At 41.5% G+C, this 13,109-nt stretch overlaps 2 protein-coding genes across 8 annotated transcripts; one reads left to right on the forward strand and one right to left on the reverse strand.

Moving 5' to 3' along the window:
• Nucleotides 1-851: 851 nt before the first annotated feature.
• On the reverse strand, nt 852-6,377 carry flcn (folliculin). Of its 4 annotated transcripts, none has more exons than XM_034553429.1 (12): nt 6,095-6,345; nt 5,711-5,923; nt 5,349-5,507; nt 5,010-5,231; nt 4,729-4,895; nt 4,542-4,633; nt 3,449-3,612; nt 3,090-3,203; nt 2,285-2,408; nt 2,022-2,147; nt 1,541-1,643; nt 852-1,457 (listed from the first exon to the last, which is right to left on the reverse strand). In XM_034553429.1, exons 2-12 carry the CDS (start codon nt 5,921-5,923, stop codon nt 1,328-1,330), a joined length of 1,614 nt encoding a protein of 537 aa, XP_034409320.1. In that variant the 5' UTR covers nt 6,095-6,345; the 3' UTR covers nt 852-1,327. The 4 variants fall into 4 exon arrangements, with proteins under 4 accessions (XP_034409320.1, XP_034409317.1, XP_034409318.1 ...); XM_034553426.1 differs by having other exon boundaries at nt 852-1,461; nt 6,095-6,344; XM_034553427.1 differs by having other exon boundaries at nt 853-1,461; nt 6,293-6,377.
• On the forward strand, nt 6,376-13,093 carry leng9 (leukocyte receptor cluster (LRC) member 9). 4 transcript variants are annotated; one of them, XM_034553409.1, is made up of 9 exons: nt 6,394-6,647; nt 6,897-6,956; nt 6,993-7,229; nt 8,696-8,789; nt 9,589-9,713; nt 9,804-10,130; nt 10,224-10,464; nt 11,169-11,274; nt 11,361-13,093. In XM_034553409.1, exons 2-9 carry the CDS (start codon nt 6,905-6,907, stop codon nt 12,018-12,020), a joined length of 1,842 nt encoding a protein of 613 aa, XP_034409300.1. In that variant the 5' UTR covers nt 6,394-6,647; nt 6,897-6,904; the 3' UTR covers nt 12,021-13,093. The 4 variants fall into 4 exon arrangements, with proteins under 4 accessions (XP_034409296.1, XP_034409300.1, XP_034409298.1 ...); XM_034553405.1 differs by having other exon boundaries at nt 6,376-6,647; nt 6,897-7,229; XM_034553407.1 differs by having other exon boundaries at nt 6,395-6,624; nt 6,897-7,229.
• Nucleotides 13,094-13,109: the final 16 nt, after the last annotated feature.

The raw sequence follows: 13,109 nt of genomic DNA on the forward strand, positions 1-13,109 counted from the left end.
AGGGGGAAAGGGAAACTAGAGAGCAGCAGTTTCCCCACAAGCAAGGCCTTAACACTCCCAGAGGCATCACCATCTCACAACCCTATGCATACAGCACATATACCATGTGCTGTATGCAATGAGTCCAGTCATTGTGCCGCCTTCCTGTTTCATACACCGCTTCTAAATTGAGGAAAGTAAATATGTAACTCATTTGTGGAACTGCAGCAAATTATGTTTGTGCTTCTTTTAGGGAAACTTGCTAAATCAAATCCAGATTTGAGTTAGTCAGAGAAAAGAAAAAAACCCAATTCGAACACAGAAGCACACCACAGATGTTGAGACATAGGTCCATTTTACGAAGAAAGATAAAGATAATACTAACCTTTTCATTTGGACTACAACATGTGTTTGATTATATATTTTTGTTACATAATAACTACATACGTATTGGTAAAAACGAAACAAAAACAAAAAACACCCCCACCCCCTCTCCAATTTAAAAAAAGCTGTATGTTGCTGAATTTTATTGACTGAAGTTTGCAAGCTTCAGCAAAGCAACGGGGCGCAAATAAATGTGGTATGAAAATAAAAAAAAAACAGCTTTTTAGTGGATCAGAGAGCGACTAGCTCATTAAGAAGCTAAAGTCCTGCTGTAGTGGTCGGCCGTACTGGAGCGAGGCCTTGTTATGCAACCGCTTTGTACATTTCAGGACATTAGAAAATCTTAAAAAGTGTTGTCTTACACCACTTGAGTGGGGGCTGGCAATGAAACGCCGCTCTCCTCGTCTAACTCACTCCCTCTTTATTCTCTCAGCTCACCACAAGATGGAGCCAATTGTGGAATACATTTAAAAAATAAAAAAAAAGAATACAAGAGTGACATTCATTTATTTTGTATTTTAAAACTTCAGAAAAAGAGTAAACAAAGTGCAAATATTTGTAATAAGTTAAACATATTAATATGAAGAGGTCTTCTACAATAATTCCCTTTGACAAACAAAAGCCCTCATACATGATCTAAACTGACCAAATGTGTTAATCTGTGCAGGAGAATAATCAGGCTTAGGGACCTTAGATTACGTTAAAGAAAATAGTGGATGAGCCAAAGCACTTCTGCCCTCCCTTCACAATGCTCTTTCATTCCAATAAAAGTCCCAAACAGTTCTCAAAACTGAACGACAGGATTCTTGCTTTCGCTTTCCCTTCATTAGAATTCCCCTCATCTTTATCTCCCTTTATTTCCACCCCTCTACCTCCTTCGCCTTCTCTTTTTATTGGCTGGGGCTCCTCTCCCCTCCACGGACGGCTGTCATTAAATGACTCTTGTAGGTTTTGCTGAGGCCAGTCATCCAGAACTTGAGCAGCCTGACGTTGTCCTCCTCGCCCGGCCCTGTAGCGCCGAGGAGGCCCAGAACCTTCTGGGTGTCCTCTCTCCCTCGGCCGTCCACTTTGGAGAACTTGAACAGCACTTTAACCTTACTGAAAAAGAGAGGAACCGCTATGAAAATCTAACTTCAGCCTAGTTAGTCTTTTATGAGAGTGACTGAATTGTACTCACTTCATCCACTCTTCCTTCAGACACAACAAGCAGTGAGACACGACATCCACAGACAAGTTCTCGTTGGACAGAGCCACCTCAAGCTTGTTCAATAATGCGGGACCTGCAAAACGAGGACAAAGATTGTTTGACAGTTCAACCTTTTTTTTTTTTTTTTTTTTTGTAAGTTGGCCTTCTGTCAGAGCAGCTGTTAGCCAAGGCAAATACATCTGGATTTGATGTGGATCCAGATCCTAGGACAGGACATGTCTGAACATTTTTGCTATTTTCACATTATTTTCTGCTCTCACTTAAATGAAAAATAAATCTGGAACCCATAACCAAACACTTTGATGTCAAACTTAAGTGACCAAGGAGAGTTATGACATGGTGCATACTCGTTGCTGTTGTGGTTTAACTAAGAAGTACAGGACTTATTTCGACATTGAAATAGGCAGCACATTTATGGTGACTATTTATAACTTCAGGTATTCACTCTCACCCCTGTCTGTGGGCTGTGTGTTGGCACTGCTGATGGTGAACTGATAAAGTGAGGAGATATCTTCTCCACCCACGGCTGACATCTGACAGCTTCTCTCTGTACTGACATCCACCAGCACTGAAAACTCTGCAGGACGAACAAAAGCAAGAAAAAAATAATCAACACAAGACGACCTGCATGTTCGTACAACTGGTTATTACAGTTCTCTTAGGAGGTTTCATACGGTAATCTTACACAATGTGAGTCTAGAGACACTCTTGTACCTGAAGAGCTGACGTGCGTTGGAATAGACACGTCTGGGCTTAGACCCAGAAAGTTGCATTTGTAGGCCTCCTCATACTGAGCACTGTATGGCACCGAACGCACACAGCCAACTGGGAGCAAAGACTGATGGGAAACGGGACAGTTTCAGATTGTAAACACCGTTTGCTCAGTAAGCATGTTAATGGCTCACTCAGTTATTCTGGATGATAGACCTTGTTTGCAGAAAGCAGTTTGACATGTCACGGAAGGAAAAGCACCAAAATAATGTGTAAATATTAAAATGAATGATTGTTGAATTCCATTTAGCTGCTTCACATTCAGGGTTCTGGTTTTGCTCACGCTGCCTCAATGTCACGCTGTCATGGTTTACTGGGACTCTTGAATAGAACTAAGTCATTAAAAAGGAACAATAATTGTCAACTGACACGCAGTTTCATGCTCAGTCTCGTTTGTGTATCTTGAATAGAAATGTTCGGGAAGCATGTACAGGCAAAGACTATTTCAAGGCGTGTAATGGTAACTTAAAATGTCTTCAGGGCAAGATTTGGAAGTTAGAAAAAAAGCAAATCAATGCACAAAAGTATCTTTGTGGAGAAAAAAAAACTGAAACCCAATCCAATCAGTTTGTATTTCATCAAATATGGTTATATAAGATGGATTGGACCACTTAGATTCATCATATTTCACCTTTCAATCTTGACAGGACAAAACCAAAGTCTTTTGTGTTAAATTATTAGTGTAAGAGTTACAAGTGTGTTAGACCACACTGCACCTAAATTATACAAGTTATACAGAGTAAACTACCTTGAGCACCGTGAAAGCTGACTGGATGAGCCTGGGGTCTGCACCTCTCCATATGACCTGATTTCCCATGAGCACATGCCACACTAGCAGACGAAACTCAGCACCCCCGAGAACCTGCAGAACAAATCAGACTGAACTATACAACGCCTCACAGATATGTTATTGGATGCGGACATAACAATGTGAATTAACGTCTTCAATAGCCATTAACTAAGAAATGTATCAGATGAATGCCATACAACTATAAATGCATGCACAAACTGTGTTTCTTGGAGTCAACGGTTTATTTATTTTTTTATCTCTCTCTTTTCAGTGTTCTGCCCAACAAAATGACGAGCTGATAAAGTACCTAAGTTTACCTGTCTCAAATGCCTCAGGGACCTAAATTTTGGGCCGGGTAATTGATTGAATTTTTCATCATCCCACAGGAAGTTGAGGCCCAGCTCACGCTCCAATTGGTGCCGCTGTGATGTAGAACAGCCTCCTTCTGCTCCCTCCCAGCAACTCATCTCCTCCTCTTCCTCTGTTGGTCACAGAGAACGACATAAAAACAGAAATAGCAATGAACAAATACAAGTCAATTACCAATGTGGGGGGAATTCCACAGGAAATCTTCTAGACAGAGCTAGTTAAATGTCAATCTCTATTTATAGAATATAATGTGCACATGATGCTAAACATCCTATTTCCAAACTTAAGTCAGCACTGTACAATCTCACCTCTCATCTATGACTAATTTAAACTGCCATACTAATAGACTTGATGATTAAGCTTCCTCTGCAGAGTCAGGGTGAGTCTGTGCTTCATAAAAAGACAAGGAACTTAAAAATAATGTACCTTTCGATGTGTAGTGCTTTAATATTGTGTAATATTGATCACGCACAAATTTCTTTTTTTTGTATTTCATGTGTATAAATCAATCACTCACTGGGATTTTGATGATGAAGTGTTACAGAAATAAAGTGCATGTACTTACAACATTAATAAAAGAGAACCGGGTATTAAAATTCCACAACCTAAGAGCCGTGCTGGACTTGGAAATGTCTCTGAAAATCTTTTAATCACTCTCTAAATCTTGACTAATAATTGTGTAAACACTTTTTGGAAAGGCAGTGTATTTGAGTACAATGGCTCTGTGAATAACCCTGTTTTGTCTGTGTCTCTGCACTGACTGACCCAGGGAATCACACTTTCACAGGAGACTTTTTAGACTGATGATATGGCACATTGTGTAAAAAAGCACATGACATCTGCTGATATCATCCTCCAGAGAAATACCAAACCTTGCCTGGAAGCAACACGCAAGACATCCTCCTTTTTATGTTTTGTTTAATGTCACTGGAGATATTTTTCAGAATTGTCTTTTACCAAGTTAAAGGCTTGAACATGTTGGATAGGTAACTATGGGTTAGTTTAAAAAAAACATCCTTTAATCAAGGACAACGTGACTACCTGTCTGTCTCTCTATGAGCACCAGTGTGTCCTCAGTGGGGGCTCCCTCCAGTAGCTTCTCTGTCAGACGACAGCCACAGGCCTTCAGCAGCCTGGAGACAATGTGAAGACACAAATCCACGTCACGGTCAACCATTACAGACCACAGCCTGTATGTCACGGTGGGGCTGACAGTATATGGACTCACCAGCTAAAGGAGGAGTGCAGGCTGGCCCACAGGTTTGGATGCTGTGTTAGTGAAGTTAGTGATCGGGCGGCATTGCCACTCCTTTGGTGAGGGAAAACTGCAGGCGAGAAGACACTGTTCATCCTCACTGCTCGCTGGGGACAAACTCCTTGTTCATTGTCAAACACCTGAAGGAGAAAGCAGTACCAAGACATTAGGTGTCCTCGTAGATACACACATGTAGAACCAGTCTTCATAGTTTTATCTGACTGAAGTATGTTGTGTCCATGTGTGCGCCCTACCTTGAGGGCTGTGCTTTGCAGACTCTGTATGGTGAGTCTAAGGTGGCGTAACAGGAAAGGCCAGGAGTTGATAAGGTAGATCCTGTCCATTGCTACCATGACAATACTGTACCAGCGCTGGAAGCCCCTAGCCAGACTGTCTTTGATAAAAAAGGTGTGTGAGAACACAAAACCATGTTGCTCATCTCCAAAGAAAATCGGTCCTTCACGGCCAGGACACACCTGATAAAACGGACACAGAGCAAATAGGTCGAAGCATATGTGTTGACAGGCGTTTATTTAGTGCATCAGAATGTGTGACTCGCACATACATACATACATGCATACATGCAGACGTACATCACTGTTTACCTCACAGCTGAGGCTGCGTACGCAGGCTTGACGGACCACACTGAACAGCTGTGACTGTCTGGGATGCTGGTGGCTCAGGAAGCGAATGCCTGTTTCATCATCAACACTCACAAATCCTGGGTGAGATGCAGGAAGAGATCGACATCCCTATGGAGGCGAGAAGAAGAGGAACACGGTTACTTTAAAACAGATGACAGGACTGTGGACTAACCTGCATACCACAATGTCACAGCTCGAGTTACAATGGAGAAGACTGGTAGGAAGAAGGGTGGCTCGGTTCAAATGGAGGCAGGTTTCTGACAAGCTCATGGAGTTCACGTTCTGCCCTCAAACGGGTGCTCTGCGCTCACCTCACACATTTCTCCTCTCTGTGTGGCCGAGCTGTTGGCCCTCATGGTCAGCCCTTCACCTTCGCGGTCACCATCTCTGTCCCTGTCCCCATGCACCGGGGCACCTGTCTGGGATGAAGGGGATGGTGATGGGGGGTGCAGTGCCTCGGTGCAAAACAACGTCCGAGGGCCATGGAGCTCACAGAAGTGACAGAGAGCAACCAGAGCGTTCATCTGCAGGGAGACAACACGTGTTTCATGTTTATTGCATTGCATTTTAGCTTGATGTGAGCATTAACAAGCAGTTCATAACGTAACATTTGTTTCTGGCCAGTCACTGACATTACTAAGGTACACTCCGGTTAAGACATGTTCACTAAAACCGATAATATCAGATCGTCTTACCTTCAGCAAAGAACAAAGTTCAACAAATGACTCAAAGCTACTTCACAAAGGGACATCCATTGGTCGCAACGTAAACAAACACGTTATATAAAAAGCAACATTTCAAATGTGATATAAAACAAACTTAATTCTTGATTCGGTCCGTTTTACAAACATCCATGATTCTCGGTGTCTCAGATTTAGATTTTCTACACTTTCCTTGTTCTGTTTCCATTTGTGCAGCTCCTATAGACAGATCCTGTCACATGACAAGGAGTCACGCGCTCGAGCTCAAATGACTCACGGCAGTTAGCTGCGCGAGCTTTTTTCGTAGTTTTAACCGTTGAGTCGGAAACGTCTCAGTTATTTTTATAGCAATAAGCTAATCTCTGCAAACAACGGATTTATTTGCAAATATCAGCTTCGTGTCGTGTTTCAACGAAGAGAGTTCTCGTCGAAAACACATTAGAACTACATTACCCATGATTCCTTCTGCGACAACAAAGTCAGGGTCAAAGGGCGAACACCAGAATCGTGTGCTCCTTCGGTTTGTATGTCGAAAGATATTTTACAGGTGATTTTTAAAGACGTGTTTGGATTGTGTATGTGTTATCTAAATATGACAATTAATTTCTCAAGGAGTTGTTGCATTTTGAAAGGTGTTTAATTATTGGTTTAGGGATAAACAACCACTTCCGCATTAGTTCAGTTTCAGGAGCGTCCGGTTTTATTTTGTTCCAACGTTACAATTATAGCAATTATAGCAGCAACACAAAGGGACACAGCGAACTTGGTTGACGCAACGTTGCCTTTTTAATCACAGATTTGAGCATGGCAGCTGACGGGTTAGGAATAGCCTCGGTTCCATCAGAGGACCTGAGGGATGAGGGGACCCATCTGACAGACACACCCAGTCCAGATGAGGGGACCCATCTGACAGACACACCCAGTCCAGATGAGGGGACCCATCTGACAGACACACCCAGTCCAGATGAGGGGACCCATCTGACAGACACACCCAGTCCAGATGAGGGGACCCATCTGACAGACACACCCAGTCCAGATGAGGGGACCAACCTGACAGACCCATCCAGTCCAGAGGCAGGGGTCACAGCTGCCTTTAACAGTGCCAAAGACACCCTAAAAGCCAAAGAAGGTGAGTTAACCTGATAGGCAGTAACTGTTTAGTGTTTGTCAAATGGGTCTCTGAAGCCTACTAACTTCTTTTGAGACATTATATAGCAATAGGTAAATTCACATAATGTATGACATATAAATCTATAAATCTTCATATCTACAGTGTTAGTAACTCTCTATTACTGAAATCAATCATAATCTTTACCAAGTAATATACCATGTCATCAAATTCCCCAGTCTTTGATACAATACTGTGAACAATTAGATTTCTGCTAAACTCTTAGTTGTGTATGTGGCTGTATTATAGACTTGATAGCGGAACTGAATGAATCAAGAGCTGCAAGTACTAGCTCTAATCTCCAGATCCAGTTCGAGACAGTCTGTATCTCTTCCCTTACTTGTATTACTGGCATGAAATCCAGACAAATGTTCCAAGGAATATAACACTTCTTAGTTATTATTTTATCCAGTCACTTCCAGTCTGAACTCTCATGTTCTCCCGTGACCTGGTCAACCTGTTCAAGTCAGTGCAATCTCAATGGGAAGAAAGACATTGCGGCTAATAATGAAAGAATTTTGGGCGTGAGTCACATCCAGTTCTCCTCTATGGTCATAACGTCATAGGGTGTGTGGTATGTTTTTGAGTACAGGAGCAGCCTACTTGGCTGACATTTGGATCTTCTGGGGCGAGTCATTGCCACCTGTTACATGAGTTGTAGTCTTTGGAAGTGTGTTAAAGAGGAAATATAAAATATAGTGAGATACACTTCATCCTTTTCCACATCCAGTTTTACTCCTTGGGATTCTCCCTTATTTATTCCTAAATATCAGTAATATCAGACCTGTTTGGATAAGGATCATAAGGAATCTTAATTTCTTATGAGTTCAATATTTGATGGTACGTGATTGGGGATCATATATTTCCTGAGGTCTGTACATTTAACATCTTTGTGTTATCAGACAAACATAAACATATCTCACTGGCGTGGAGGAGACACAACTTAACCGTCTATTGACAATGACAACACACACAGTAGAAACAGATACCCCATTTCCTTCTATAAGTATGACAAAATACTGCATATTAATATGTTACTGTATTCATCCCACTGGCTTAAGTAAACAGTCAACCCATATACTGTGTGAGGACATCCTGCCCACTGCGTGACTCTTTTTCAGCCTGGTGGGGCCCTCTGCCTGTTAAGTAAAGAAGGTTGGATATTCATGTTGGTCGATATTTTACTTGACAAACTTTTACCTGAGTGAGACGTAACATATTGGTTCAAAATAATATAGTAAGCATCCCAAAACAAAGACAAAGGCTGCTTGTGTTACGCAGGGCTACTTTGGGCAAAAACAAGCTTTTATTTATGTTTGTTTCTTTAATTACATTTTTAAATGCAGAGTCCATATTAAGAGGTTGCTCAATTTCATTACAAGCTTTTATTACAGTTTTATTACAGTCACTTTCACTCTCATTGACAGAGTCAGCAGAACGGGATGAGAACGGAGTCGACGTGTGTCAGTATTTCCTGATGGGAAAGTGTCATTTTGGCCACAGATGTCGTTTCTCTCACAGGTCTGCTCGCTTTACCTTGTTCAGCTAACTCGCCAGCACCATGAAGGATGACTTTTGTTCTAAGTTAGATTCTTAACATATTTATATCATTTATTTTTAGTAACCCTATATTGTTTCGCAAATTATTGTAGAACCAAGGCGGCTACTATTAGATAGATGGATGCCTGAACGTTCACTTTATTAAAGCCCATTTTAAAGCAAAACTCACATGTCTCTGTGCACACTGAACGTATAATTGGTTGCTGTAATAGTTGCTTCTATCTATAATGGTGGCCAAAAGATCATTTTAAAGCAACTTCAGTTTAAATGATGAGGGACAAAAGCACAATTCTGCTGCAACTTCATTGTACATGTGAGCATGTGAGGGTTGTTTTTATGTCAACTTCTCCTTTAACTACATAAAGCCAAGATCCACCTGGTTACAGATACAGTCATTCTTCAGAAGTGTCTTTAGAACTTTAATTGTAATAACTACAACAATAAAGTTGAACATTATTGTAATACAACAACTAGTATTAACGTGATGGCTGCCTGAACGCTAATTCATTATTGCTCATTTCTATCTGCAACGTGTCTAGAAGTATATTGCGTGTATTTATTTCTGTTGGCCAATCACTGCTTATATTTTACACCAGACAGACATCGATACTTAGCCATGACTAAATATAGGTGCTGTTCAAAGTTCAGCATGATACATGAAGGTTAATCTGTGTCAAATGGAATTAAAGACTAAGAGCATTTCTTTTCACATGTTAATGCATGCTGACATTCATTCCACATTTGTCATCTCTTGTCTCAGGAACCCAACAACAGATGATTCAGGGGCTGTATCGCCTGACCAGGATGACAAACAGGATGGAGAAAAGACGGGAACTCACAAGAAGAGAGTGAACAAGGCAACAAAGCCAAAATACGAGGCAAAAGGTCACTCATTGTGTCATCAGATCTTTTTTAAACATTTGTTTTAATGTGTTACATTTTGTTTTTTTAAATGTATATCTTATTCTCCTGCAGAGGTGAACAAGAAGCCTCGCATGCGCACAGCAGATGACGTTATCTCTCGCATCCTGTGGGACCCGTCGGTGGATGGAACAGAATTTATTGTGGGGTATGTGGATCGCTTCCTTGGGGTGCTGGAGCGTCCCTTCGAGGACTTCAGCTGGGACACCGTCCCCTGCGACTGTGATTACTCTACAGAGCTGGCTCTGCCCAGACACAGGATCCAGTACTTCACGTACAGAGGGCACCGGGTCTGGGACCGCCACAGCAGAACTGACAGAGTGTTCGGCTCGACCGGTCAATCTCTGGCTCCCCCCTTTGGAGGGGAGGGGGAAGTAAAGGGTAAGAGTGTACCCTTTATTGCATCCCACCTTACATACAACCAGATACAACCAGATATACAGACTGACCAAATATAACAAATTATTCCGCTAGAAATTAACACAGAAGAGCAACAACAAGATCAGACACCTGCTGAGGGTCTGCACCTGCAGGAAGAGAGTGACACAGAGGAGTGTGCTCCCACTGAGAACACACATCTGGAGGAAGAGAAGCAGAGTGGGATGTATACTCAGACCCCTGACTCAACACAACCAGCTCCAAAGTGCAGAGGAGACACTTCTCAGGAACAACAGGACTCACGAGGAGCATGTCTTCTGGAGGAGGCTGCAATAAGGTCTGACGTACATGTTCATCATTTAAATTGAACTGAGAACAGATAATAACAATAGTATTTTGTCTACATGCACTGTACTCGGCCTGTTGGTTCAATGCAAAGTTAAAGTCACAGTGAAACGGAAGTTAGAGCACGATTGGTCGGTTAGTTTTTTAACAGAAAATTGATCGGCAACAATTTTGATAATTGATAATTTGAAGACATGGTAAAATCTAAAAGGCTTTTCCCCCCACATTTTATAGACAAAACGATGAATCAGGAATATGGTCAATTTGATTGAATTGCTCAAGCGTGTGTGGCTTAGCGAGTAGGCCATCGCATCTATCCATCCATTATCTGTAAAGGCGTAACCTATGGCAGTCGTGGGGGGAGCCGATCTCAGCTGACTGGGAGTGATGGCAGAGTACACCTTGAACATGTCGCCAGGCTAGCTGACAGACAACCATTCACACTTACATACGGGCAATTTAGAGTCTTGAATCAACCAGAGAGAAAACCTATGCTGACATATTTATATGCTATTTGGTAAATAACAACAGATAACTGAGCAATTGACAGATTGACAGATTAGAACGTGGAAATGTCACTGTGTCCATAAGACATAACAAACTTACATTTAGGAAATTGTATGTTGTGTGACTTGGTAAACAATCATGCAAAAATACATCCTGCCTCTTGAATAATTGTAATCACTTTGATTTTAGACATGAGGCTTCAAAAGACCAAATGTCCTTATCCCAAAGTGAGGAAGCAAGTGTAAAAGAGGGAGAGGAAGAGTGCAAAGAAAGCTGGGAAGGCACAGATGCTCGGGTGCGTACATCACAATTGAAATACCTTCTTGTTCTACTTCTACAGTTCATGTTGAACACAGTGATTCTCTCTTCTATTACACACAGAGTTCTCGCCAAGCCCTCAACGTGAGCCAGAATCCATCAGCACCTCTGGAGCAGAGAGAGAAGCGTGGTGGTCGGCCTGCTAAAAAACGCCCCACGCACTTCATCACCTTCAGGGCCAACACTCCAGCTATCCTCGCCGGTTTCCAGCAGCTGCAGAAGGAGATCACGAATCTTCTACCGTCCTCTGCTCCTCACTGGCAGACCACCCCCAGCCTTCATGTCACCATGATCCTCCTGAATTTGTCCGGCCAAGCTGAGGTCGCCGCTGCTGAGGAGGTCCTCCGACGGTTCGCCTTTTTGGATCGTAACCCGCCGGTGTCTCTGACCTTCCCTGTGAGGCTGAAACATTTCAATGGGAGGGTGCTGTACCTGAGCCCCCAGCCTCAGCTTCACATCCAGCAGCTCAACAGTGGCCTGCAGGAGGCCTACATGAAGGAGGGCTGGCTCCACAAGGATTCCTACAACCCGCGCTACCATCTTACACTGGCCAAGGTAGAGGGCAATGAGGGAGGCAGGGTTTTTGAAGGGGTCGAGGACCTAAAGGTGGGGAAGGGTTTAAATTTTGGCCGTCTGCCAGTAAACACCTTACACCTTTGTGCCATGGGCTTTTCCGCAGAAGAGGGTTTTTATGAGACCGTGTGCACGGTAACTCTTCGATGATAGAAGAGTGGCTTCTTCCACACGCACACACTACAGACATGTATGTTGATACAACGGGTGCTGTTAAGTTAATTCAAATAAGGTGCACTTATAAAGATAATCAGGTGAAATTATATATTTATAGTAAGGCGTAAATTAACAACAAACACACTATTCAATTTTACTAAACTGTTTTAAAATGCAAAAGGATACAATGGTCCGAATAAAAAAATATATGTAATGTATGAACTTAATGAATGCAATTGAATCTGTTCAGGGTCTACGTTATAAGTCCTGTTGATATTGCAAAATGAGAATTGAATGTAGTTTGGATAGAATAATAATAAAAACATCCAGTACTTACTTACAGTATACTTACTTTTCCTGTCTTAATAATAGAATATAAAGACTAAAAACAGATGAACACAAGTATATTAATTGTACTTTGTCCATTTTAATGTTATAATGCAAAGTAACACAAAGTATTGTTTTTAAGTTGGCTTTAGTTGATTTAAATGGAAAATGTACTATAATACTTTGGCCACAAAAACAAATGTCAAAATCCTACCTAAAATGATTAGTCAATTCATCGATCAGTAGATTAATCAATGATGTTGCTCTATAGCATCTCTATGGTAAGAACATGCTTCTGTCTTAAAATATGGTAGTAAAGTAAGATTTGCCTTTTTTGACTGTTACACTAAAGATGTGATTTGAAGACATGGCCTTCAGAACTTTAGGAAATTGGTTTATTTATTGTTGTATGTTATTGATCAGAATTAATAGTTTACTTGAGAAAATAATATGATTAATTGATAATCAAAATAAACATTAGTTGAAGCCTTAGACAAGATGGAACCCGCAGGAGGAAAAACTGTGTAAACATCGATGTTGCTGCATAGTTAAAAAAAGTAAAAGTGTACTGTAGTGTACAGTAAAACTGACAGGACATATGCAACTGCCATAAAGGTTTATGTGTGAGACATAAGTGTTTTCTTTACAGCTATGAATCAACTGTAGTTGTATTCTGCAGCTCATTATTCCACAATTAATCTGTTTCATATAAATATTGCATGGATGGTGTTCCACGAGAACGATGACTTTGTCTGC

This window comes from Cyclopterus lumpus, chromosome 16 (assembly GCF_009769545.1).
Source record: "Cyclopterus lumpus isolate fCycLum1 chromosome 16, fCycLum1.pri, whole genome shotgun sequence".
NCBI lineage: Eukaryota > Metazoa > Chordata > Actinopteri > Perciformes > Cyclopteridae > Cyclopterus > Cyclopterus lumpus.